Consider the following 27,532-nt stretch of genomic DNA (forward strand, 5'->3'; position numbering starts at 1 on the left):
CTCTTCTCAAAACAGAGCTCTGTTGCAGGACAAAATTTTAATTTCTAACACAGGCAAGAAATCTTGTACAAAGTGAAGGAGTCAAATCTTTATTGACTGTAAATTAAATTAAATTTGAATAGAGCAATCATAAACACTATATCACATACATATATTAATAATTAGATATTTAAAATGAAAAATAAATCAATATGATTGGAAATAAAGAAAACTTTGAGAAATCTTCAGAATGTGCTTATAGTTTGCTTGTTTCTGTGAGGGCTTTCACTCTCAAGACACCCTCCTGGGAACAAGAGACAGCCAGCACCCCATCTCTTCTCCACAGTCGGCCGTGAACCAGTCCCCTACTGCCCCCTGTAGAACACAACACAAACCACGTTAGACAAATGCAGGATGCCAAAAAGTGACATTTGTCTGTGAGCTTCTGACAAGGATGTTTGACACAAGCCACAACGGTATCGCTGCTGATACCGAATTGATTCCGTTCCGATTCACAAGGTTCAGATTTAATTCGATTTCTAACTGGATTCACTGGTTTGGTTTGGAATATTTCAGTCACAATGCTGTGAATTGTACCTTTGTAAGGAACCCTCTAACCTAGTACATTTTTCAAATATCAGTGTTAGTACTGATATAATGCAATAAGCTCATATAGACGGATATCTATTGTACTAAACACAACAAACAATGTATACCAGATCACTCTGAAAGTCTTGTTAAATAAACACATACATAAATACATATAACCGCATGATGGGAAGGGAACAACACACTGACCTGCCCATGGACTGTCACACTCGTACAACATCCACTCGTCACTGCGGAAAGTGGAGTGGAACCACATGGAGTGGTCCAGAGATGCGAGGAAGTGGGCCCTGTAGTCGGGATAAGGCAACAGTGCTGTGCCCAGGAATGCAAAGTCCGACACGTATGCAGCAACACAGCAATGCAGCTTCATGTTGCCTTCACCTACATAAACACAAATAAAATGTATTTTCATGTTGAAAATATTTTTTACCCTTATCCACCTCCCTGGGGCCCTGTAAGTGTTTACAGACTCACTGTTACGCTCAACCATAATGTTCTATGCAACGTTTAGCTGCAACAGTGATTCACTACTCCTAAGGAAACTGAATTTATCATTTCATTTGATATCAAAAAGGGCAAATAGAATTCTGTTTAGAAAACGTATTGATCACTCCCCATGATTATGCAATGTAGCTTTAAATGCTATCCAATATACGTAGTGCATTTATGCAAAGAGCGGTATAATCAATTAAGAGCTTTTTACCAATATACCCCTGTGCTCGCACCCAGAACAGCTTCCGCGGCTCACTGGCAGTAGGACTGTATAAGGGCTTTGGCTGGACTGGCTTTATCTCGATGGGGACCTCATTCGCCAGCAGTTTGTTAAGGCCTTGCCTTGATTTTTCTGACAGGTCTGGTTTACTGTAAAATAACAGAGGGAAGTACAGATCATCATTTAGGACCACCATTTGTAATTAATGGACTCTCATCGCTTATGTCATTCTATATGAGTATGGGTCAATATGTCAGATGTCAGTGGAACTGCTCCAGATTGCACTTTTTTCTAAACTTCCACTGAGCTATGCATAGACCAGCAGTTTTCAATAAAATTTGATTATAACAGTTTTTTTGTTGTTTGTTTTCTGTTCAGGTAAGGCAGTTTGATCTACTTTCATGTAAAAAGCTTGAATGAGTTGAAAAGCAGTTGAATGTGGTCTACAATAATCTGTGCATCTACTCTGATTACATACTAAGATTATAACTGGAGTCACTTCCACTGATTTTTTCTTTTGCCAGCGTCTTTTAAATAAATGTGAGTAGTTTCATTGAATTGTGTTGAATTGAACAAGATCTAATCAATCTAGCCTAGATCATGATATGATCATTTTCTACTGGAACTGATCTTCCCACCAACATAATGTACATACCAAAAGAAAGTGACAGAAGGCTGGTAACACATTAAGGGGGTAACAAACTGCACTTGAGTCAAAGCCACAAGATGGCACCAGACCACAGAGATATTACACAGCTTTCATACCATCTCATTCAAAGAATTAGGGAATTTGAATGAGTGCTTAACCTTCCAATAACTTCAGGCCTGTGTATTACTTTCATTATTGAGAGTAACTGAGACACTGTTGCTGGAAAGATAAACTTCTGTTGAGTTTTTCCAATGTAATTTTTCAAAAAAAAAGGGTGAAGTCTTGAATTAAAAAAAGACAAAAAAAATCTAAATGACTGCTTTGCTTGAAACGACTGATGGCCACTTCTAACAAAATAGTCTGATTTTACCCATTGTGTAATTACCTTCCATGTATTTGTTATGTACTGTATGTTTTGTCTGTATTAGTCCCTTGAAAATGCTGCTTTGTCACCATTTAAAAAATAAATGATTACTCTACTTGAGATAAAGTTGAATAAGCTCCTCCACAGTGAGGAGGTCTTCAGGCGGGGGCACCACCGGCATGGTGCACTGATGATGCAGGGGGCTCGGCTGCAGCTTTTGGAAAGATGCCTGGCAGATCAGTATCGGCTGCCCATGTTGGATGGCTCTCACCGATCGCACAGTGAAACTGTTGCCATCTCTTGTGCGGTCCACCTGGTACAGGATTGGAACCTTGGGATCTCCTGAAAAAAAGAAAAACACATCTGTGAAGAAACAGTAATATAGACTCTCTGTGCCCAGTGTACTGGACCATTCTATTGATTATGATATTATTATGGTTGGTAGATGAGTGACTTTATAAAGTGGATGAATATCACATGTTCAGGTCATGCTGTATGGGGCCAGCTCATCTTACCTGCTCGTACAAAGTAGCAATGAAGAGAATGGGCATAGAGGTTTTCGCCGACAGATTTGGCTGCTGCCACAAGGGCCTGACCGACTATTTGACCCCCAAACAAACGCTGGGTGTGGGGTACCCAGTGATGCGTCCCTCTGGGGGAAGATTGGATAAACAACTAAAAAATTTAAAAAGTTGCAGAAACACCAAGCAAACACAATAATCCTCCAATAAATGATTACATTGCATTCAATTAGCAGATGCTTTTGTCCAAAGCGACTTACATTAAGTGCATTCAACCATGAAGATATTACCCAAAAGTGCAAGAATCGATAGAGTGCATGAACATTCATCAAATAGGCAAAAACAGGTTCAAGTGCTCATTTAGATTTTTTTTGTTTTATAAATTAAGGGGGTGAGGTGGATTCTGAAAAGGTGAGTTTTCCGTCTGCAACTGAATCATTGAAGGGATTCTGCTGTCCTGATGTCTATGGGGAGCTCGTTCCAACATTGAGGAACCAGAAAGGAAAACAGACAGGATTTAGATGAGCGGTTGCTGCTTCCCCCTCGCAGTGAGGGCAAGGCAAGCTGTTTTCGCAGTTGCAAGAGCAGAAGGGATGGGCTGGGGTGTACGTTTTGACCATTTTCTGCATATAGGATAGGCCTGAGGCAATCGCAGCACGGTAGGCGAATACCAGTGCCTAGAATCGGATTCGGGCCACCACTGGAAGTCAGTGTAGGGTGAGGAGGAGCGGTGTAGTGTGGGAGAATTTTGGTATGTTGAAGACCAACCAGGCCGCTGCATTCTGGAAGAACTGCACAGGTCGAATGGAATATGTTGGCAGACCAGCTCGGAGGGAGTTGCAGTAGTCCAAGCGTGAGAGGAATAGAGCCTGCACCAATACATGCGTCACCTTCTCGTGAAGAACAGATGTATCCTCCTGATGTTGTGAAGGATGAATCTGCAGGAGCGGATCGTCACTGTGATGTTGGTAGTGAAGGACAGCTGGTCATCCAGTGTTCCAACCAGGTTCCTTGCAGTTTGAGCAGGGGTCACCATAGAGTTCTTAATGGTGATGGAGAGGTCTTTGGTGGGAGACGCCTTCCCTGGGAGGAAAAGCATCTCGGTCTTGTCAAGATTGAGCTTCAGGTGGTGCGTCGACATTCATTGAGAAATGTCCCCCAGACATGCAGAAATTCATGCTGCCACCTGGGTTTCAGATTGTGGAAAGGACCACAGGAGTTGGGTGTCATCAGTGTAGGTATGGTAGGAAAAGTCATGTGAGTGTATGACAGAGCCTAATGACCTGGTGTACAGAGAGAAGAGGATGGGGCCCAGAACAGAGCCCTGAGGGACCCCAGTAGTGAGGTTGCAGGGTTTGGACACATCCTCTCCAAGTAGCCCTGAAAGTACGGTCCTTGAGGTAGGATATGATACGTCCAAGACAGTTATAATGTTCAGTTTGTGTTAAAACTGCATTGAGAGAAGTGTTGATTTGAATGAGTGATCACTTTGGAAGAAGTGCACAGTGTGCTGCAGGGATGAATCCTTAAATTCCAGAAACATGTGAGAATTTTTATACTTCCGGTTTCCTCATCCAGAAGTTAGAAGCCTGAAATACAATCTGTGGTTAACACAAGCTCAACACGTTCTCATGTTCTACTCCGTGACATAAAATTCACCAGTAAATACACCACCAATACTTTTTTAAAGCTTTTGTCCGTCTTTAAAAAGGCGTTTGCTAACAAATGGCTATTTGAGACTACAAACGTTGTCGGGGACATTACACGTCGTCACACCAAACACGAAAACTACTCACTGGTCCGCCTTTACATCCTCGCCGTGTTCGTACCCCTAACTTGCTTAACTTTCTTAAATGAAATGCTTTTTACATTAGATGTAGGAGGGCCAAACTGGTTTACAAGTAGGAAGCTTAGCGGTGGTGGCATCAACGTCGTGCGACCGTGGTTGGGTTCAGTCTATACACGTTGAGGGAATTATCTCGTCGAACAAAACACGAGTGACATAAACGTTTGTCCGTGCAAGAGCTTATTTTCTGCAGCGATCCAAAAGCCAAAGGACATAAAAAATTCACAGCGGCTATTTGTCAAAACAGTTTGATGTGAACAGGTCTGGCAAGTCAAATGCGTGCTGTACTCCCTGCTGCACTCTGTTATTGACTCTGTTATTAATTCTGAATTAATTCTGACTATGCTGAATTACTTCTGACTACGCTGAATATTCAGAATGTCATTGTGGAAGTGTACATATGTAAAAGAAGGACACTGTCCTGTCGCCATGACGTTATTCCGGCAGTGACAGACTCCAGCCCCCTACCTGTACAAGTCCACGTCCAGCTTCTCCAAGTTTAAAACGCTGGTGACCAGGACGCTTTTAAGGTCCTTGGTCTTCTGAGCAGCAGGTCTCTCCGAGCTTTCATCCTCCGGTGATTTCGCCGAGCCAGTATTTTCCGAATGATCGCAGCTGTCAGTGTGGCCGCCGGTCATGTCATGGCCAGCGTCCGCTTCTCTTTCCGCCATGTTTGTTTGAAAACGTCTTCTTCTTGATACACGGGTCAGAGACTCGACGCAGCCAAAGCTCGTTGCTGCCCCCCACAGGTCAGATATATAATTATTCCGAAATGTGACCTGTAGCTCGTTGCTGCCCCCCACAGGTCAGATATATAATTATTCCGAAATGTGACCTGTAGCTCGTTGCTGCCCCCCACAGGTCAGATATATAATTATTCCGAAATGTGACCTGTAGCTCGTTGCTGCCCCCCACAGGTCAGATATATAATTATTCCGAAATGTGACCTGTGTGACTGAATCTTCATTTCTTTATACATACTCATGTATTGCCCGCGTGCACGGGCGTAGCACTGAGGGGGAATAGGTGGAGAGACTACCCAGGGTTTGTAATTAGTGTATTCTAAGTGATTAGTGTCATAACATCAATTAAAAATTGGCTGAATACATCGGTTGAGAGACTTTTGGAGGGGCCCACAGAGACTGCTTATGTAGAGGGCCCAGAATTTGGTGCGTGTAGTAGCCCATAGTAAAGTCCAGTGCGTGAAACCTGTAATTGTGTTAATTCACAATCTTCCAAGTCCCAAGTTTGGATATCAGTGAATAGTCTGCGCCTCACATTTCTGTCAGTTCTGCTTCAGAGAGGTGATCTCTTTGTAATAGTTGCTGCTGTCGATTAACCTGTGGGCTTCTTTAACCATTGCCAGTCCATCTTTCAAAGTGCACAATGTCCTCGTCCCTTTCGTATTACTTTACCCCTTCTGTTCTTCAAAAGCAGGAAGCTGTTGCCCGTCATCAACCACCGATCTAAACATCATCATTAATGTTCCTCCATGTCCGACATGCAAGTTGACATTTTGTTCTATAGTCAGTCTTACAGTCGTAGGAGCAAACTGTGTTTTTACTTGCAAGTATTCCAAGTGAGGCGCACAGACGAAACAGAAGTCTCTCGTCAGATAATTAAAACTGCTCCAACCTTTGCAGGAGTTGGCTTTGTCAAACCTTAAAATATGTCTCCTTTCTCCTCAGCTGTCTGCTGTTATTTCAGTGTCCAGTGTACTCAAAACAATGGAAACGCACGAACAACGAACAAAACAGACACTATATCAAAAGAAAAGTATAAAAAAGGCATTGATCTTCCAGAGGGAACGAAACTGGTGTTTCATAACTTTCTCGTCACTCTTTCTCGTCACGAAACTTGCTTTCATAAAATTTGAACACTCCCACTTCTTATGGCCCACTTGTTACTGATATTAATATTAGTTTGTTAGTCTGAGGCTGGTCAAATCTAGCAGCGGGCACATCTGTGCCAACAGCTTGGGGCGTAATGAAGCTGAGGTAGTCCGTTGACAGCTGGGCTATGTCAGCACCACACTGGCACACATGGCAGTGGACCAGTGTGTCAGTGTGCGGGAAATGAGTCATCGATAACAGACTGTGTTTGGATCTGGACTGGGGTCACAGTGTCATCTGAGAAGGTAAATGTGTGCATCTGTTACATGTCAGTCAGCAATTAATTTGTTTGGTGTTGTTTTTTTTAAAAACTTTTGGACTGTTTTGACATACGTAATGCTGAGAAATCAAAGTGTATCCATATTTCGCCTGCTTACCTTTCCTTCTTTTTTCTATGTACTTTAGATGAGCAATCTCCACTCCACGGCTCTCATCTTGTTTGCTTCTGTAATAAGCTGAAAGCTGGGGTTCCTCTGGGCAGCCTGCTGTCCTCATTTTCCGGTCACCTGGCAGCCCTCTGACAGTTCAAGCCACAGAGTGCATGGTAGCGCATGGATCAAGTACCACGCTGGGCTGGCATTTATGGAAATATACTGATGGAGAGTCTTTTATTCTCATTATGTCATTATATTAATTTCAGGATTGTTTACTGCTGTTTAGAAATCTACTCAGATAGAGAACAAAACTATTTTTTTTTGCGTCATGCCCATCATGCAAATTAGTAAGTGTTAAGCACAGTTACGTGTGAAACCACTTTTGCTCCTCACATTTCAGTGTATAAAATAACAACACTATAGTCTACTGTATTTTATTTCCGTTACTATTTTATGTTGGCCTATAAAGACAATTCAACAGAACAGCGGCACGAGAGGACTAAGGCAGAGAGAGAAACCATATTTAAACATACAGCAGCAGCAAGATGATAGGCTAACGAGGCAGGTGTGTTGCAATGCTATTGGATAGATGAGACCAGCTGATTAACAGCTGTTCACAGCAATAACCAAACTGATAGTGCGCATGCGTGAGTGTATGACAGCCAGGATGAATGAGAATTAAAGTACAACCGAAGCGAGCATGAGAGTAGTCTTCCTGTCTGAACTTATGATACATCTACATTAATAAAATAACATAAATAAAGGTAAAAAGGTTCTCCAAATACAAAAATGCTCCACATCACAATGTCTTGAATGTGTTTTCATAACTGTGTTTTTTTAAAATTTGGAACGCACCAAGCTGACTATTTCAATACTGATAATGATACCTGGGCTTTGTGCGTTGGCCATTGCTGAGTACTTATCTGTGTTTGATTAATAAGCAGTATGTTATGTATAGTAGTAGTAGTAGTAGTAGTGGTAGTAGTAACATTGAACTTTTTGTAGCTGACCCTTTGTTCTTAGCTCCCTACATGCAATTGTGAGGTGAGATTATGGCGAGTTTTATTCTTCTTTAGATTTATTTTACAATTAGCGTATTTTATATTTTATTCTGTTCAGGTTGGAGTCCTATCTTGTCCGTAAGAGAGTCTACCGGCCCACTGCTGATACATATTACATAGACGATTTGATGTAGATGTAAACATAAAATAACATCAAATTGAATGAAATACATTCCCATAGATTGTCCCTATTGTAACCTACATTCAAATCCAGCTATCTGAGTATCGGATCAATATCGAATATCATTATTGGACTGGTGCATATTTTTTGTAAGTGCATTTCTCTTCATGTTTGTGCTTTCTCTCTTGTATGTGTCTAATACGCTGCCTTACTATTCATTTTTTGAATGCCTTATATTGCTGGTATGAAAACCTCTATACAATTGTCATTCTTTCTTCACAGACATGGCCTTACAGAGTTAGGTGCCAAAGTGTTAATGTTTTTGGCAGAGAGTGAAACAAGCTTTGTTGTAGCAGGCACTCCTCAAATCCTGAAGACCCCATGGGATACTTCCTCCTACATTCTAATTACTTGTTTCAAAAGGCTTTTGGACTATATGCAATGTAAATTGTGGCCCTACAACAAATGTGTTGTGGTCTGACATGTCTGCTCACCCTCAATGTGTGTCTGTGGTTGATGGTGGCTCGTCCCCCTGTCCTGCTCTCTCCTTTCCAGGGTGACAACCCACACATCTTCTTTAATTGAAGACTGTGTGGCAAGAGGAGCGACAGCTGCGTTTCGGTGAGTCAGACACTGAACCCCTGACTTGATGGAAAGAATCAATCAGTAATCAATGCTTTACAACTCAACACAGAGTATAGGTCTCTAATTGTTCTACCCCCTCCACCTCCCACTTTGCAGGAGGTTACATCGCTCTGCTCACAGCTCTGTTCGGTTTGATCAACCCACCACTTAACCTGTCACCTGTGAGTGTAAAATGCAATCACGTACCAGAGCACAGCTATTTGGAAATTAAAACCATGTTTTCTTTTCCTTTCAGCTCGATCTTTAGGGAAAACGTGATAAAGTGACTATGCACATTGCTGCCTCTGTTATAGTAGGAACATTTTGTTAACGTATTAACGCCATCTATAAGTATGCAGTCATTTAAATATACATTAACAAAAACATAAGTTAAAATGAAATGTATATGTGGAACATATGACTCTGCTTGTTATTAATCAAGTAATGGAGTATGAGTTAAGTGCTCACAACTCCCACAGTTTGCCTTTAACTTTACTGGATGGAAACCTAGTTCACTAGTCTGTTGTAAAAGGTAACCTCTCATTTCCCCCCACCAATTTCCTCCATAAAACACTTTCAGTCTGCAACTCTGCTGAGTTAAAGACTCTCCAAGCAGCATTTTAGTCCTTCTGTTGATTGACGATTAATTGTGGTTTAGCGTCAGGAGGAAAGGCACTATCTGTGGCAGGTCATTAGACAGATCGAGCATCTGTGTGTAGCCCCAAATCCTTAATTTAATAATGTGGACGACTCAGCCCAGTGGTAAAAACGTCATTCACAGAGTCCCTATTTTCTGCCATTCCCAAGTAGAGATTAATACAAAGCTGCCTTCAAGGTCTGTAGGACATATCACAATCTAAAAGTTAGCCTCCCACAGTATGAGCCATCAAAAAATGAAATACTAATTCCACGCTGCAAAAATACGTAATCAGTTAAATAGTATTCAAGGGTGGTTGATCGAGTAGGATTTTTGTATTATGATACATTCCTCCACTAGAGCCAGCCTTGCTTGTATGAAGAAAGGTGAGCTGAAACTTTAGTCAACAGCAGAATCCTTGAGCCCAAATTTCCAATGTGACAATAGCGAAGGGCCATTGTTGAGTCGAGTTTTCTGTGGACAGATTTTTATGTGTGAGAGTTGGTTTTGGATTTAAGCAGTTTTCCTTACCAATCAGTATTGTAGAGACATACATCTTTTTTTTGTCTCCATGGTCTAATAAGCTGGGGCAATATTACCAACAATTTAGGAAAATGTAGTCTCTGCATTGTATACCCTATATCATGAATCCGATGTACCCTTGCAAAGTCAGGAGACTCTTTATTTGACTTGTTATACCAAAGGGAACCCGTCAAATCGAATTTAGATCTTTAAAGTGGGGGTTTTACGAGCCGCACGTGAAGGCGGCATGATGCTGCGCTCGTAATGGATTTCCCCAGCACCACTGCCTGCCGGGGACCAGGAGCTGCAGCTGCAGCAGCCGAGCGCCACCGAAGCGGCCCCACCACTTGATGCTGGCGACCTTGGCCGGCGGCGCCGTGACTGCGCGTCCTCCCTTCGACCATGGCGTCGTGTTCAACCAACGGGCTGGAGGAGGACTGCGTGCTGCAGCGGGGGAGATCTCGGAGTGACCCGAGCAGCATCACCGAGGTGCGCCTGGGTGAAGCTCACAGAGCAGGTAGGCGGGAAGAGGGAGGCGGGGGGCTGAACGCGTGCTGGACATCCGTCAGCTGCCCACGAGCGCGTGCCCCGGGCAGGTGACTCCGTGAGAGACGCACCACGGTGTCGGCCGCGGCCCCGATCACGTCCGCGCTCGACCGCGGTGAATCTGTGTGCAACGAACGCGGGTCGCGTGCTAAACGTGCGTCATTTATGTATGCAACTGCGTCGTGCTGTGCTGCGCTGCGCTGCGCTGCGCTGTAGGCCTTCTTGCCCTAATAATAGTGTCATTTACACAGACATAATGAATCAGGGATTCGTGTCGTGCAACACCCCATATGGAATGTTGCCCAGCTCTGTATCACACTACTTGCGGCTACAGTGACTCATTTTAGCGGTATATTCATCTTATCTCAATAATAGCACGCACCGATTTGGTGATTATTTACTCATTTGTAGACTCATATGCTTCACAGCTAAAGCCCACTGTTTACCCCACGCTTCCCCGTTGCCCAGTGTATTCCTCTCCATATAATCAGGCCGCGATTGACAACCCTTCACAATCACAAGTGTTGTCCATTACTTGCAAAAGATGCATCTTATGTAAACAAAACCGCCGTGACAAAAGTGATTGTATTTTTTTAAATAATAGTGAAATAATTTGTTGGCAGCATTAGGGATACAGAAAGTATAACCTGCCATCACACATGGACTGCAGTATGTTGAGCAGAAGCTGATGAGAGTGATGGTTGTGTATTTGACTGTTTCCATGGTGATCCAAATGGCAGAAGGCAGCTCTTGGCTCCAACTGTGAGCTGACATGGTGTTTGTCTGCTGCACTTGCTGTTTGTCGTTAGCTTTTTTTCTTTGTCTTCTTTTTTTCTTTTTGGTTTAGTTTATTTTTTTTCCCTTTTCATTACACTCGGTGATGAGCGGCCATTCTGTGTGAAACGCCACTTAGTCTGGGAATCGTCTTCATTTGTGAGATGGGATTCACATTCCCACTGGGAATCGGTGGGCCTGGTCGTTCACTGCCGCTCTGTTGCTACCGAGCAGCAGTAATGGGATATACTGTTTTGAAAGGTATTGATCGGTGGATCTGAAAACATTATAAATCACTCATCGCAACTTGATGCTTGAAATCATCACATCCCACGTACCATAGATTCCACTGGTTTCACAGCAGGGGAAGGGATGAGGTGAATAGAGAAGTTGTTGCTGCACAGCTGTTGTATCTGCACAAATAAGGGGCTCGGTTACCGAATCATAGTCTGTGGTGTGTGTGTGTGTGTGTGTGTGTGTGTTGCAGTCTGACAGTTTCACACAGGGGCCAGCTATCTTTAGATGCGAGGACCACAGCAACACTGCGTGGAGGATCTTCAAGTTCTATTGCCAACGGCAGATATTGCAGGGTTTGTGCCCTCAGTTGCCACTGCTTGTCACGTTTTCGTGGTTGTTATGGTTACATAATGGCGTTGGTGTATGGGCGACTCTTAAGTAGCACTGGCAGGAGTGTCCCGTGATACACTGTTTGCACTGCTCATTACCATTTTAAACTATGGTGAATTTCACCCAGATCCCCCCCTCCAGAGCGCTGCAGCAGATTTCATCCAGAGCTGACATTTTCCTGTGCAGAGTCAAGCAGACAGGGATTCGGGCAATGCAGCAGTGATAACCTGCCTGCCCTTCCCCACCTTTACATCCCCTCTGTTCAGTGCTAACCCCTTGCTAGCCCTGGCATCCCTACTGCTGCTTTGATCATGGCACTTGAAGAACCATCTCCATTAAAGGGGATGAAGTGGGGAGTGACCGATCTCTGATGATGGCATTATTAAGGCCCCCAGCTGGGCAGTGGCCTAGTGAATCAGCTGCACAGCAAACTCGGCCTATGATACACAAATGGTGTCTTCCTCTACACTGCGTACTCACTTAAGGGTTTTCAAATCAGCTAATTTTGATGCCATGAAAAGCAGTGAGGACTCGGATTTAACCTGAATACATTTTTTCACCGAACTTACCACATAACAACCTCGTTGAAAAATGCTTGGCTCTACCAGCTGCAGACAGCAGACACAGAACAAGACATTCAAATGTCTTTACATGGCCTTTTGTAGAGGCTTTTGCTTTTAGAGGCGACGAAAAAGCAGCCACCTTGTTTTGCACAGACAGGTTACATCACCAGCTCAGAGCTCTAAGTGCAGCCAAAGCAGTGTAGCCCAAAGGTGGAATTCATACTGCCTTCAATTTTTTGGCATATGTAGAAGCCAGCAAACCAGAAATTCATTAGTTTAATCAGGAGAAAGACTGTGCAGGCACGATGTGACACTTGCACTCGCCTGCAGACATATTTGGCACACTGGCTCCAATTTTTCCAACTATTACACCAGAGAGGACAAGTATGATACTGAAAACTGAAGAAAATGCACTACTTTGTGCACCTAGTCAAAAATGGCAGTTTGACAGTTCTAATCAATACACTGCATAATCTTAAGTCTTCTTTTAAATTAATTTAAATGGCACTTACCAATTATATTCACAATGAATAAAATTACAACATGAAATGTAAAAGTAATCACTGGCCAGATGTAAACTATGGGTATAAGCCATGGACTGTAAATAAAGATCGACGTTGCATCTCCAATTGGGTCTATCCGCGTCAAAGCATTGCTGTTGGCTTTTCCTAAGTCATATCAGTCCTCCTTTACACCTTTCCTTGACCTCACTTTCCACTGAAGTCAAGGAATAGTAGATAGATAGGAATAGTAGATAGGAAGGACAATTCAACCACACCCCCAATATCTAAACGAGTCTGCGACAACTACTACCAATCTCATCCCAGGACAGGGTGTGGTACAAAGAAGGCGTCATGAGCAGTAAAACACAAAACAGCAGGAGGATAATTTGCGAACTCATTAGAACGGTCAGCAATTTTCTCTCTGTCTCTGTGTGAAGAGTATGTAACCGTATCTCAATCCGTGTGCAATATCAGATGTGTAATTGTGTAAAGAATCTGCGAATGTGCACTGAGATTTGCAAATGCGTACAGGAATCTGCAAATCAGCTGCAAGGGGAGTCAAACGCAAGGGGAGGTTAGACAATGACATAGAGCTGCAGACCAGACATACTAATGTTTTTTTTTTTCCTGGTGTGTGAGCTTCTTGTGTAGTATGAACTCACAATAAGTGCAAAACAGTCATAAGTTGCGTAGTGCGAACAGCACAGCGATCAATTGACTTTGAGTCTGAACATGGCATTACTATTACAACTGTTTTTTTTATAACATTATTCACTAAATTCACATAATTAATTACAAGGATTTGACTGAGAAACAGGTTCTAAGCAAACACCCAATCTTGTTTGGAAGAGACAACAAAGGTGAACATGACATGCCCTGGTTCAACTTTGACCAACTGTACCAAATTGTGTGCAGATGAGAGATTATTAGCTGCATTGCAGGTGCATTCACTTTTAATTTTATATCCAGATAAAGTGGTTTAGATAAACCGGCTCAGCTGTTCTGGATCTCAGCAATCAACATGTTAACATGTAATCATAATCAAAAGCATAGATTTACAAATTAAAACCTAGATACCGGATGTTGTCCAGACAAGATGGCGGCGCCATTCATTTCTATGAAAAATGCTCACCCAGCGCATGTGCCAAAAAAGTTTTCTGACTTCCGGTTACTTCCTGGACGGGGGCTGACTGATTCTGCACAATAGCGTCTCTCCCGTCGTGCCTCTAGTTTATGAGGACGAGCAAACCGCGTTCTGGATCTCGCTCTGCACGTCCATGAATGCTACGCGATGCTACGCTACATCCTATGCTAGTGGACTTCACGGATGTTTACTGAGACTTCTACGGGACTCCCCTCTGACGTGAAACCGCGGATGTATGCAGACGGCAACAACAAAGTTCACGTGGAAAGTAAGTTTATATAAAATCGCTAAAATCGATTTCATGGTTCATTCATGTTAAATATTAACCAGTGAAATCGAGTCACTGGATTCTCCACAACAAACCACAACCTGGCAAGAAGAGTTCATTCTGTCTCTCAGTCATTTTTATTGAGACACTGATGCTGAGTGTGTGTGGGTGTGTGAGAGAGAGAGTTAGAGATAACTACAACGTGCTGGATAAAGTTATTATTGGGTCTTAATAAATAAGTTGTGTATGACATGTCTTCAGTGTATTGTTAATGCTGATATGTGTCATGGTTCTCCACATCTGTCTGCTGCAGTCAGGGCTGAGCTGAGTTCATCATGTATCATAAGATCTTACTCCATGGTTGATCTCCAAGAGCAAGACTTCTCTTCAGTGCAACATCGTTTCCTCCCACAATCACATGACCTGTCAGGACTTTATTTATTTATGTTGCATTAATCAGATGCAATGTTTTGATTTAAACCAATGATACACTGATATTTTGTCTTTGATTATTCGAGAAGTTTTTTAGGAGCCTCACCACTTTGATCCACCTCAGCTTTTTGATTTTACTTATATTTATAAATATATTTATTTTCACTAATGTCACTGTCAAAGACCAAACTGTATTTAATATTATAAAATTAAAAAAAGGTGAAGAGATGTAGTTTGTCCAATAGACGAACTAATGATCACAAATCAAAAAGATCAAAAATAAATTAAATCTTTTATGACGTGAGATTCATTTGTGTTTTGTAAGTTAAACTCAACTTATTAATGGTGATGAATAAATTATATTTTGGATGTTTATAGTTAATTTGATGTCACAACATCATCAGACTTTCATTTGTAGATGAATTGAAGGCTGCATGGTGCATTGTTATGAAACAGTTCCACGTTTAGAATATTTCCACATCACTGCAGAGCCACGTGTTTTCATGAAATACATTCATTCCCCACATATTTGATAAGGAAAAAGAAAAAAACAATTGATAGAAGTTCAAGAACTTTAATTTATTAAAATATTAAAGCATGTTACTGAACATTTAGATGAACGAGAACATTATATATAAAACATAAGAACCGTACAATAACACTAACAGGTCAGACTGAAGCTTTACCGTCCCCGATATTGGGTTTTCACTGTGAAAATTTTTATTTTTTTAATGTCGTTTGTCGAGATGGTGAACTGAACTCCATCGGACTGTCAAACTCTCTGCGGGTCAATGACCTCATACGTGAGCAGCTCAGCCTGTTGTTGTTAGCTTAGCCTGTTGGCTCAGAGCAACACGTCAACACCACAACCTGCTCCTCATTTATCTTCTGCTTTGGTCCTTTAAACATCACAACCATCAGACCCACATGTATTTTAATTCCGTTCCGCCTGACATCAGTCTTCAGTACCGGACTGACTTCCACATACTTGAACTACGTTCACAGGTGACCGCGCATACCCAGCTTGCACCTCGGCGGCATTGGATTTTTTGCTGCAGTATCACGGACTGGCCAGCATGTCTTTTTTGCTTCAAGGCTGAGCGAAGTCCCCGGGGCCTGATCAAAAGAAGTGATGGCCAAAAAAATACAAACAAAACTTAGCAGTTTTAGTAAATAAGAATTTTTCTTTGAATGAAAGACATTGAGTAGCATACAAAATAGGTTTTACATCCTGATGAAGTTACAGTGGCCTCAACAACAAAACCTCCAGGTGTCTTTTTGCAGTGTACATTTATAGAAATGATGGAGGTGCCCTGTCATTCTCTGGTGTTACCTCTAGCCTGCAGGTGTCTGCTACTCACTTGCTCCCCTCATCTCCTTGTTTGCTGTTGTGATAATGTGACATGCTGCTGTAACATTTCCCTGGACTCCTTCGCCGTCCTCCACCCACTGTGCATGTATGTTCACCATACCACACATGCATGTTCAGCTGCTCAAGAGGCATGTTGAATTTCATTCACTGTTACAAGTCACTTCACAGCAACTGCAATTAGAGATGAAATAGACCAAAAGTGTGCATGGGTGGTTAAAGAAGAACAATTAAGAACTGTCATTATACAGTTGCCTCTATTGACGTCTGCTGAGTTGTAAAGCTTTTGGCTATATACCATTTAACATCAAATGAATCATTTCCCTTAGGATCCCCAAAAGTGTCACTTCCTTTTCTGTCAGGAAAAGGATAAAAGTAAATGGCCTACTTTTGTGGTTTATTCAATTATTTTTCACACAACCTGAAGGGAACAAGATGTAACCACTATATTTAATCGTAATGTAATGCACAGTCATGCTACCAGCTGTCTAAATCTGTTGTTATGCTACGGCAGTGCTTTGAGCTAAATACTATATTTAGCTAACATGCTCACAATGCTAACATGGTGATGCTAATGCTGGCCATTTCCGCCATCTTAGCATATCATGTTATCATGCTAATATTTACCAATTTGCTCAAAACACAAAAGTAGACTCTCTCTCATTGTTGTTATGATTTTCCTTCTCTGGCTGGGACGCGAACCCGAGTCCTCGGGTATGGGAGACCGATGCGCAAACCACGAGGCCAAAACCCTGGCGTTGCTGTGCTAGCGCTGGCAGATCTATTAAGGTGTCGACGAGTTTATATTTTATGTTTATAAACTGCCCTCTCACTGTTGTTGGTGCAGCCTGCACCATTTTGTTTTCGATTTACAGAGCCTGGGCTGAGCCGAAAACCAAGATTTTTTTTCTGCCCACAGAACCGACAGCTAGCTACCGACAGCAGTGAGAAAATATTCGCAGATTTTTACAAAACGTTTTTTACTTTAGAATAGCTTACTGAACCTTTAAAATTCAATCTGTGAGAAAACTGCACAGAAAGTGCTACTTTGGTAAAACTGGTAAAGTGTAACTTTATCCTCAATTTTCTATTAATTCATGAAGTGGTTCGCATCTAACAAGCATTTTAACATTAGCACACTAGCAAGGTTCATGTGTGGTCATGAGGCAAATTTATCATTTAACATTTGTCAGATACAGAGGCTCTACAGTACATCCCTCTAACCTGTGACATCACTATCACAGGTTTTGATAAGTTTCTTTGCGGTCCCCATAACCAGTCAACCAGTCAATTTCAAAATCAACCTGTTAAAGAGTTTCTGTGATTTTCGTTGGTGTGACCATGTACCTTTGAAGTTAGCAGCACACCTATGAGCTAGAAATGAAATGTATGTGGAGTTCAGGCTATTTGTCAGTGAATAACATCCTAAGACCAAAGAAAAATGTAATTATAGAGTAAGTTCAGCCAGGAAGACTATCCTCACGCTTGCTTCGGCCATAGTTTTAATTCTCATTCATCCAGCCTTTCCTCCTTTCAAACATACACACTCCTGGCTTCATGCTGTCTTCCCTGGGTTGCCATGGTAGCTATCACCTCTTCATCAGCTGGTCTCTCCTATCCAATAGCAATGCTGCACACCTGCCTTATTAGCCTATCATCTCGTTGCTGTCTTTTTAATTATGTCTTCTCCACCTGCTTCAGCTCTTTCATGCAGTTACGCACACCGTCCACCTCCCCTTCGCCACTGCAGCATCTTCAGATTCACCTCTTTATCAGCCCCCTGCAAGTCAATCAACACCATTGCGTGGTCTGGACTCCATGGGGGATTATTCTGCCGCTGCTCAGGGCAGATATACTCGACCACAATATCTCCCCTTTGACTCCAAGTGCCAACCCCGTTTTCACGTGGCATCACAAGTAAATGGTAAATGGACTGGATTTATATAGCGCTTTTCTAGTCATATAGACCACTCAAAGCGCTTTACAGGAAAGTCACATTCACCCATTCACACACAGCTGCTATTTTTTCTGTAACATTCATACACTGTCGGAAGAGCCGTCAGTGGCAAGTAAGGGTTAAGTGTCTTGCCCAAGGACACAACGGCACGTGGACAGGTAGAAGCCAGTGGACGAACGACTCTACGTCAACACGTATATCATTTCCGTTTGCAAAAGACCAAATGCGTTGCTGTTTTTAACAAAATAATAAAATATGCCAAAAAAACGAATGAAAGTGCAAAATGAGGCATGAATCACTGAATCATTCGGGAGGGAGAGATGTTCACATCTCACTAAGGGACAAACACTTAAAGGTGGGGTAGGCGTTTTTTGTGAGTAGCACTTTCTGTCATATTACTTGAAACTCTCGTAACAAACCGATGGCGAATGAATACATTGAGTGATTCCGACACGGAAACAAAAACAATCCCTCATCTGTGGCCGCGGCAGGGCTGTAAAAAACACGACCAATCGGAAAGTTCGGTCCGAAGAAAGTGATTGGATGAACCGGCTTTCTCCTGCCTGCGCGCACTCTGCTCGTTCCCCACACAGTCGGGCGCGTGACCAGTCTCCTGCGCGGCGGCGGCGGCGGCGGCAAACAACCGGAGCTACGGAGCTACCGGTTAGCAGACGAGTTGCGGCACTGAACTAAAGAAGAAAAGAGTTGCAGAACGGTCGCAACAGACAGAGCAGTAGAGACGGCTACCGCCACAAAGAGGTCGGACACTACGAGGAGGAGTGAACAGAGTGAACATCGGTGTGGCTCTTCACCGCTGGCGTCAACTCCGGGAGGAGAAGAGGGGGAAAGGTAATTTTTCGGCTTCATTTGGGTGAAAGTGGTTTATGTTCTCGAACTGTGTAACCAACAGAACTGTTGGAAAGCTTGTGCGTGTATCAGCCAGCGCCAGGTTAGCTTCGCTGGAGCTTGTGTGCATCTGTATGTGTTGCAGTCTGTGCAATAATTAATGCCGCAACGCCGGGCATGAGGGGCAGGTCCCGGAGCGATGCAGAGCCTCGGCCCTGGAGAAACTGTCTCCCTGCTCCCAGACTACGGTCCGGACGACGGGCAGGAAATGAAATGAAAAGTACTGTCCAATGTAAGGTAGTGTGAACATTTCGCTAAGTTGACCTCCTTTCTCTTGTACCAGGTACAGCAAGTTGTACATGAAGAAGTCCCTGAACTGGAGGTTGTCTGCCACGGACCAGAGCACCGAGACCAGACGATCCCCGTCAACAGCCAGAGAAGCAGGTCAGCAGAGGACCAGGTGAGTCGGCTCGAGATACTGTAGGTTGAGCATGAAGTGGTCACATACTTGTGTACAAAAGCTACTTTCAAATCCATATGGCAATGTTGTAAAAATTCCAAAGTGTAAACATTTATGCCAGGTGGGTTGTTTTAAATTTGTTTTTACAGATTCTGAACCTCAGAACTACCTGTTATGATCTTCAATATTGATATAAAGAAAGTCATAACACAAATATAAAGAGAAAGAGTGGCTGGTCCACCAACAAATCCCTAAAACAATTATACTTGGCTCCCACAAAAGGTGACACAGAAAACTGTGTTTGTCACTGCAGATAATGCTGCTGTAGTGTTGTCAGTCTTTTACAGTAATGTTGATTTATTATTGTGATATTCTTTCTACAGGACCACTGCCTAAAGAGTCGACGACAGCACAGCCTGACCAGTCAGCCAACAGACCTGCTTTCACACTAGAGCTAGGAAACCCTGTGCAGACAGTTTCTTAATTTTTTTACATATGTTGTTTATGCTAATATTATAATATATATATTTGGTATATTGTATGATGTTCCAAAAAAATAAACAGGTGTCATGACACATGGTGTACTCCTTATTTGTGCAGCTTGTAAAGAGGTAAATGTAATGGTTTGATTGTTTATGCTGTGAGTATTAGGAAAAGGCCTTGAACCTTTAAAATATTTTTATTCCAACAATATAGAGCAGGCTATGCAGAACATAAATAAACATTGTTATTGCACAAAATACTGTGTGCAAAATGTAAACCTCCATATGTGGAAGCCTGGACACGGGAGTCATGAAGTTGCTCATAGCACTTTCTTTCCACGTCTGTGGAAAGTTCTGGCAAACACAAGTAGGTTGACCTGCAACGGGACGGCCCAAAATTCACCTTCGTTGTGTCACAGATAGTAACAGAAAAAAAGGGCAGAAATCTACGAAGGTGCTGCAGCTGTTTCATCGTCACAATACGGATGAAATGTGCTGAAGTTTAAAAATATAAGCTCAAAACAAACGTGTTTATGTTTTAGCTTAGCCTGCAGCAGCCTGTTGCTAACTTGCCAGCAACAAGTAACTGCATCAGATTTCCCAACACTGACATGTTAGCTTGACAAATATGCCCACCAACAATAGCCATGTTCATTGTTTATGTTTATATTATGATAATGTCCGGTGTTTTTTCTAAATTGTGAATGAGCCCCGAGCCGTCAGTTAGCATGTTGTGCTCCGCTCGTGTCTTCCTCCTCCAATGCAGTCAGAGTCAGACTCAGGCAGCGGTGCGCGTTCATGTGTTGTGGGGGGAGGGGGTTTGGACGGGGGCTGTGTGGGCGATTCTCGAAATCACCTCCTCTTCCTTTAACACGGAGACTTCTTCTTTACACTTATATATCAAATCGAGACACTGCAACCGGCACCGCACATTAACCTCTGCCGTCAACTCTCTCTCCCTCGCTGGGTTCCCGCGCACACACACCGCTCCATTCCCGACAGGACCACCATCATCTGTGTGTTTGACAGAAAAGCCACAATGAGCCGATACACAAGACTTAAATGATGCAGGTGGCTTCTTCAGTTCTTCCATGACTACGATCCGCTTCTACTGCTATTTACATGCCTCGTTCACGTGAACACACAACGTCCTTCAACATCTCCCGATCATTCTATTTTCACTGCAGTTCTCTGCATCGACATTTAGGGAATTATTACGCTACTTTAAAAAGTAACAGCTGCAGTTAATAACAAAAGTAAAACGGTATTTTATGCATTATGGTAAAAAAAATTAAAATTGCATTCATCCGCGGATCACAAGCGTGATCTGTCTAATTCTGTTTACTTCCGCTCACGCAAAGGGCGTCAGTTGAGTATATGGTCCGTAATGTGGCCAAAAGTCATATACATTCTCACTGCTATTACAATGTGGACACATGCGGCTTAAACCACATGCGAATGTGCTTTTTGGGAACGGATTTCAATGCGTCCTCAATGCGTCCTGAGAGTGTTTTCACCTGTACTTAGAGCTGTCCACTTGTGAGCGGATCACTCAGGACAGACGTTACTGCCAGGTGAAAACTCTATCAAGACTTATCATCACATATCATTCTGTTAAATCTGTAATAAATAATTATTATTCATCCACTTCGTCTCTCTTTCATTCATCATATTCGTCTCTCCTGATTGAATTCCCCTACTCTCCCTGCTCCCATGTACCCTGGCAGCAGAATTACCTCTTACCCTAACCCAGCAACATAACATAACATAACATAACATAACATAACATAACATTACACAACACACTTTATACCTGGGGATCCTACTCTCTTTCAATTGGCTTGCTGGCCTAGCATCCCCAGACGTGACCTTTGCAGTTGTGCCCTCTGAAAATACTAAGCAGAAAATCGTTGAAAGGCATCTTAAACACCATCACATTAGGAGACGTCCAAAAATGCTGTAAAGTGGGGTCAAAAGCAGAAACTGCCTTAAGAGGGCACTATGCAGGTTAGGTGTTGTATAAATGAGGCAAGCAGTCACAGTCAGTGAGTCCAGCACTGCAGTTACCCGACCTCTCACAAAGAATAGGGACATATGTTTTTTTCAAGGTCATGCTGCATATGGGAATGGACAGTGTTGCTCAGCATTACTCCTGTGTATAGTAGCGTAATGATGCAAGGTTAAAGATGAGATGGGGGTAGATTGTGAGATGCACTTTAATTGAATATTCACTTCATGTCAAATCACCCTTCAGACTGAGACAAGGATGAACATTGTGCAGGCAGCATTAGAATAAGCTCTGAAACCTTTTCAAATTCTCTTAAGAGGAGGTTAAAAAAAAGAACTCCACACACACCGGAAAGGAAGCTTTGCGTAACTTCATGCCTCTTGGTGGATATTTTTAGACCTGATGCAACTCCTGTTGTTTTAGGATCTCATGTCTATTAAAAAGTGGAAAGCTTCTGAAAGCTGTGATGAAGGATTACGTATGGGCAGTATGGCCATGATTAATTTGGATGTGATGTGATTAAAATTGATATATAAAAGAAAGGTTGATTTTGCTGAGACGGTAATGGGTTGCTCATCAGTGGGTTTTTACCCTTGAGTCTTTGGTGCAGCATTGATTATTTTTTATTAGCCAGCCGAGACTCAGTGCTACAATGGCTAATTCAAAAGTACCTCTTTTTTTGTGCCAACTCATCTGTCATGCCATTATGCGCTATGCAGAGACATCTCCGTGTCCCTCTGTCAGCAGCACCCTGGGGAGCAGCACGGCAGGAAGGACAATACATGACGTCACTCTCCACCAATGTATTGGCAGGACATAACCACCCACTATGCAGGAGACTCACACTACAGGGCATTATCTCAACATATCACTTTTATTTATTCATGTGAAGGGGAACACCACTAACTTTACACATCAAAGTCTGATAAATTGCCTAAAGATAAAGTGATGTCACTTGAATTAGCGGTTTACATCCCCAAACTAGTATATTTGTGGTTGTAGTGCTAAAAAAACAAAACAAATCTTATTTTTTTGCGTAAAAACAAAAGGCAATTATTTTGGTTTAAAATATCAGAATCAACCATAAAACAACAACAACAAAAACAACAACAAAACACCATATGTTACACTATATGTAATAAGTAAAATTGTAAAATGTTAAGTCTTCTAAATGACATCAAGCCTCTCAGATATTCAGATATCTGAGCTAAATATAATATATATATATATATATATATATATATATATATATATTTAATTGACATAATGCAGAAAATTATAGATGCTTGGGGTAATTACGAAATACAGAAACAATAAAAAAAATTAAAACACATATCCTACATTTTACGTCTACTGCGACCATTACACAACACACACACGCACACACGCATACACACACACACACACACACACACACACACACACACACACACACACACACACACACACATTACATTACATTACATGCAGTGTTTTTTTTTGTGGTTTCAGATGATACCAGCTGGCTACTAGAATGCAAAGCATCAACGTGATACATTTGTTGATCTTAGTTTGGAGTGATTTGGTCGTCTGCATGAATCACGAGAGAATTGTCTGATATCACCAGATGCAACAATGTGCTATATTTGACAATTTAAGAGAACAGAAAAAAAAAAATTCATGATCGTTTTTGAAGATTGTTGTTGTCTCCATGTACAGATTAAACAGTAGCACAAACTGAAATGATGAAGCTGTACAACCCCCACCCCTGCTACACACACACACACACATACACACACACACACACACACACACACACAGACACAGACAGACACACACACACACACACACAGACACATGCGTGCGCACAGACACAGACAGACAGACACACACACACACAGACACACGCGTGCGCACACACACAGACACACGCGTGACACACAACACACAATGTCTCCCCTCCCCCTACAGCTAACAATCTGGGATCTCTAAACAACAAGGATGTCAAATATACAGTAGGACTGAAAAATTGATGCTATTGTGTTCTGTAGTTAAAAATGAAAAACATATCTACACCCAAAGCTTGTGACATAGCTTGTGGCTTGTCATTACTGCTCTGCATGCAACTTACTTTATTCGCCAACAGTGCTATCGTTGATACTGTAGGTTCTGGGGCAATGCTGATTTATATGGATGTTTTTCTACATGTGATACCCTTTAGTTTAGTGTTCTTACAGGGTTTGATATACTGGAATTGCACATGTTTGTAACAACAGTGCATCCTCCCGAGGGGGGGGGGCATAATATAATTCATTTAAAAAAAAACCAACAGTTTACTATGTGTTTAGCAGAGGCTGACATCTACCCTGTGACTAGGTCAGACATGTTGGGGGACTTGACTTAAGCTATCAGCCATTTACACACAATATATCTTTTATGACTGTTTCATGGGCTGACCTAATTCCTTTCAGAGACGAGTTGAAGCAATATGTCGCACATGAGAACGCATCCAAAGCATCCAGCTGGCCCTTTCGACATCCTCATGCCACGTCGTCATGTGAATGGGAAGAGTCAGACAAATAGAAACAGAGCTGCGATATGATCACTTTGATGCCCCCTTTTAAGGCAGAGGCTCCGGACCACCCAAGCAGAGTTATTTTCAGCCAGTAATTTCTACAATATCTACACTGCATCCCACAGAGCTGGGGAGTGGAGGCAGCCGAGTGAGTGCTTTATTTGGGGGGAAAAAGCGATATTTTGCTCTCCGCGGCAGATGTAATTAAAACAAATGCTAAATCCCAGAGTAGGAATGGAGAGACAGATGACGCTGACTGACGAGACTCTCTCAGCAATGTTAAAGAAACACTGACGAGTAAAAAAGAAAAAGATTCTGATCAGCACAAAGTTTTGTCCTGATTGGTTAGATTAAATTTTAGGACTTTTAAGAGGGAGCCAAAATCAAATAGAATACGAATAGATTGCCAATTCTTGAGTTTCCTTCCAACCAATTTCACTTGTTGTAAGGTCTGGACCATGACCTGCTGGGTTCTTCTGATGGAACAATTAGTCGGGTGATAGAAAATTATAGGCAAAAGATGTAATTGTTTGTTATTTGTTCATATGCCTTATACTTATCCATGTTTACCTGGCAAAGACCTCCAGCTGCTGTGTGAATTATGATTGGTGTTGACCAGGGACAAAGGTGGAACCTTTGCAGGGCGGATTTGTTGGAGTTGGCAGGGTTGGTCTGCCGGACGTTCGATCCACCACTGTGGTCTCAACTCAAATGCCTATGTACTACATGCAGTAGGCTTCCTGACGTACTTCCGTTTTAAAATAATCCTGCTCGTCTGTTTCCGGTCTGTTTACCGTTACTGTGTTTACTCACTACTTCATTCAGAGTTTTGTTACAAGTGTTAGGCAGGAAAATGTCCAAAACGGGACATTTTAAAAACAGATGAAGAAGTATTCAGAGCACTGCTGTGTCCCACTTTGTTCGGTGTCATCAAAATTTAATGACGTACTAAGTCTTCACGGGTTTCCGACCTGTACCGACCCGAGAAGATAATGGCTGGAAAACATACGTCGGGATTATTTCTCCGTCAGCTCTCACAGAGAGGTCTGCAGCAGACACTTCGTTACCGATCAGCTAATGAAACAGTGCCGGATCATGACACCGTGGCTACACGTTTGATTGTTGCTACACGTCATATGTGACAGCCTTGAAATGCGATGATGAGCATTGGCTTTCTGCTGATGGGGGCATCAGATCACAAAGGCTATCATGTAATATTTTGGAAGGCAATGAGCGACAACAGTTTTTGTTGATTACTGTGGTGGACTGCACATAATCATGAAAATTAATGGAAAGAAATCGGTCAGGTGAAATATACAGCACATTTGCTGGTTCAAGCTCCTTTTTTATGTGATTGTTTACTTGAAAATCTTTGCGGTTTTGGATTGTTGGTCGGACGGACCAAGCGATCTGAGCACGGCACCTTGGGCTCAGGGATGTCGTGATGGCGTCCTTCATGATTAAATGTGACACTCAATTAACTAAAATGTAAATTGATTTAAAAAAACAACAACACCACAAAAAACCCTTCCTGCTAATTCTCAGGCAGCGCCACGTCTGTCCTGAGAAACCTGGCCTCCTCCCAACCTTGAAACATCCCCTTCAGAGGAATCCCAGAGACTATTTTGTTTGCAGCTCACACACGTTACGCAGTCAAGGCTGTGTCTTCCCTGCTGCTGTAGTCCCGCATTTGTCAATGTGACACTGCATTGGCTCGCAGGCTGCACAAGCTTTGGTTGTACCTGATGAATGATTCAGCAGATTTAAAGGGGAACAGTACTGTTCAGGAATTTAATGTCAAAAATGTCAAGCTAAATGATCTTAGTCACATATAGCACACTTTATTTGATAATGCATTATTTGCTGTTTCTGACGTATGTGTTCTTTGCTACAAGTTCTACAACCACTGTCGATCTACAGTGTCATACTATGTATCCTATTAATGAAACCATCTGCAAAGGAATTCCAATGTTTGATCATTGATAATAGTTATTTTCACTGACCTCTGTGTCAGTTTACTCTGTGGCTAATCTGTGTAACACAGAAGCACTCCCATCACTGAGGATGTGCCTACTGCACGTTTGAGGTTTTGCAATCAATTGTAAAGTGCTTTGGTGCAAATTGCTCCACAAATGGACACTCCATAAATGTAATGTTTTACTGCTGATGTAGAGTGCATTGCCCATCTCCCTTGTGACTGCACAACACTTACGTACTCTCCCCATTTACACACATACACACGTGCAGACACATACTTGTCGCCACTACCTGTCACGTACCGTGTTTCACCAGTTTATAGTTTTTTGCCAGAGAACCTCATTACTTAACCTCATTAATTGATTTTAGGCATGGTCACATTATAAATACGCCTGCCAATGTTATGCTGTCGGCTGCTGGGGCGACATTGTTTCCCACTCAGCTGCTGGGTTTCAAAATAAGGCGTGAACACAGAGACAGCAGGAAAAACACAGGTGTAAAAACAGTAATGACTCTGTTTCATGTAATACATGTCTGTGAGCCAGCAGGCAAAAAAACTTGGCTCTGGAATTCCTGCATTTCAGTGAGAAGCGGCCACAATTACTGTTATTAATTATTACAGTTTTCATGCTGTGACAACAAGTGTTTGCTAAGAAAATGGTCTATTTAGTCAAAGTGAACGTGAAAATGAACTTCCTCCCCTTTGGCTTCACAGTTTAAAGCTTTGCTTTGGATAAATATTTCCCATCTGCTTATGTCATATGAATCCTGCATCACTGCAGTTGTTCAAGATTCCTTCGTCAGCACATTGGCGAGCTTGAGGTCATGTGTCACTCTTTTTAAGAACAGAGCACAATTTGTGTGCTAAACCTTTTGGTGCGCCTTCCACGCTCGGCCATATTAAATGAAGTTGTGTAAATATTGAATGAGATTCATGTTCTCTGAGTTTACCTTACGCCACCGGTTTGATTCTTTGTTTACTGCTTGTGTGTCCCTGAGGAGAAATCCAGCCACTGACTGTTATCATCTCTGATGTTACTCAGCCCTTCCTGCTTTTACCGTGTGAGCAGCCCTGTAGAAAATCGATCGGAGACCACAAAGGTTTTACTCA

General features: G+C 42.3%; 2 protein-coding genes across 2 annotated transcripts in view; one reads left to right on the forward strand and one right to left on the reverse strand.

Annotated features, from left to right (window-relative positions):
- Positions 1-73: 73 nt before the first annotated feature.
- Positions 74-5,371, reverse strand: acot8 (acyl-CoA thioesterase 8). Its single transcript, XM_035631569.2, has 6 exons — positions 5,149-5,371; positions 2,829-2,965; positions 2,430-2,655; positions 1,292-1,449; positions 778-969; positions 74-354 (listed from the first exon to the last, which is right to left on the reverse strand). The coding sequence occupies exons 1-6, from the start codon at positions 5,349-5,351 to the stop codon at positions 236-238; spliced, it is 1,035 nt and encodes a 344-aa protein (XP_035487462.1). The 5' UTR covers positions 5,352-5,371; the 3' UTR covers positions 74-235.
- Positions 5,372-10,175: 4,804 nt separating this feature from the next.
- The window catches only part of phactr3b (phosphatase and actin regulator 3b), a 49,808-nt gene continuing 32,451 nt past the window's right edge, over positions 10,176-27,532 (forward strand). The window contains exon 1 of the mRNA XM_035632378.2: positions 10,176-10,428. Coding sequence (XP_035488271.1) covers positions 10,314-10,428 — 115 coding nt within the window. The 5' untranslated portion in view covers positions 10,176-10,313. The remainder of the gene's footprint in view (positions 10,429-27,532) is intronic.

Source organism: Scophthalmus maximus, chromosome 6 (genome assembly GCF_022379125.1).
Source record: "Scophthalmus maximus strain ysfricsl-2021 chromosome 6, ASM2237912v1, whole genome shotgun sequence".
Lineage (NCBI taxonomy): Eukaryota > Metazoa > Chordata > Actinopteri > Pleuronectiformes > Scophthalmidae > Scophthalmus > Scophthalmus maximus.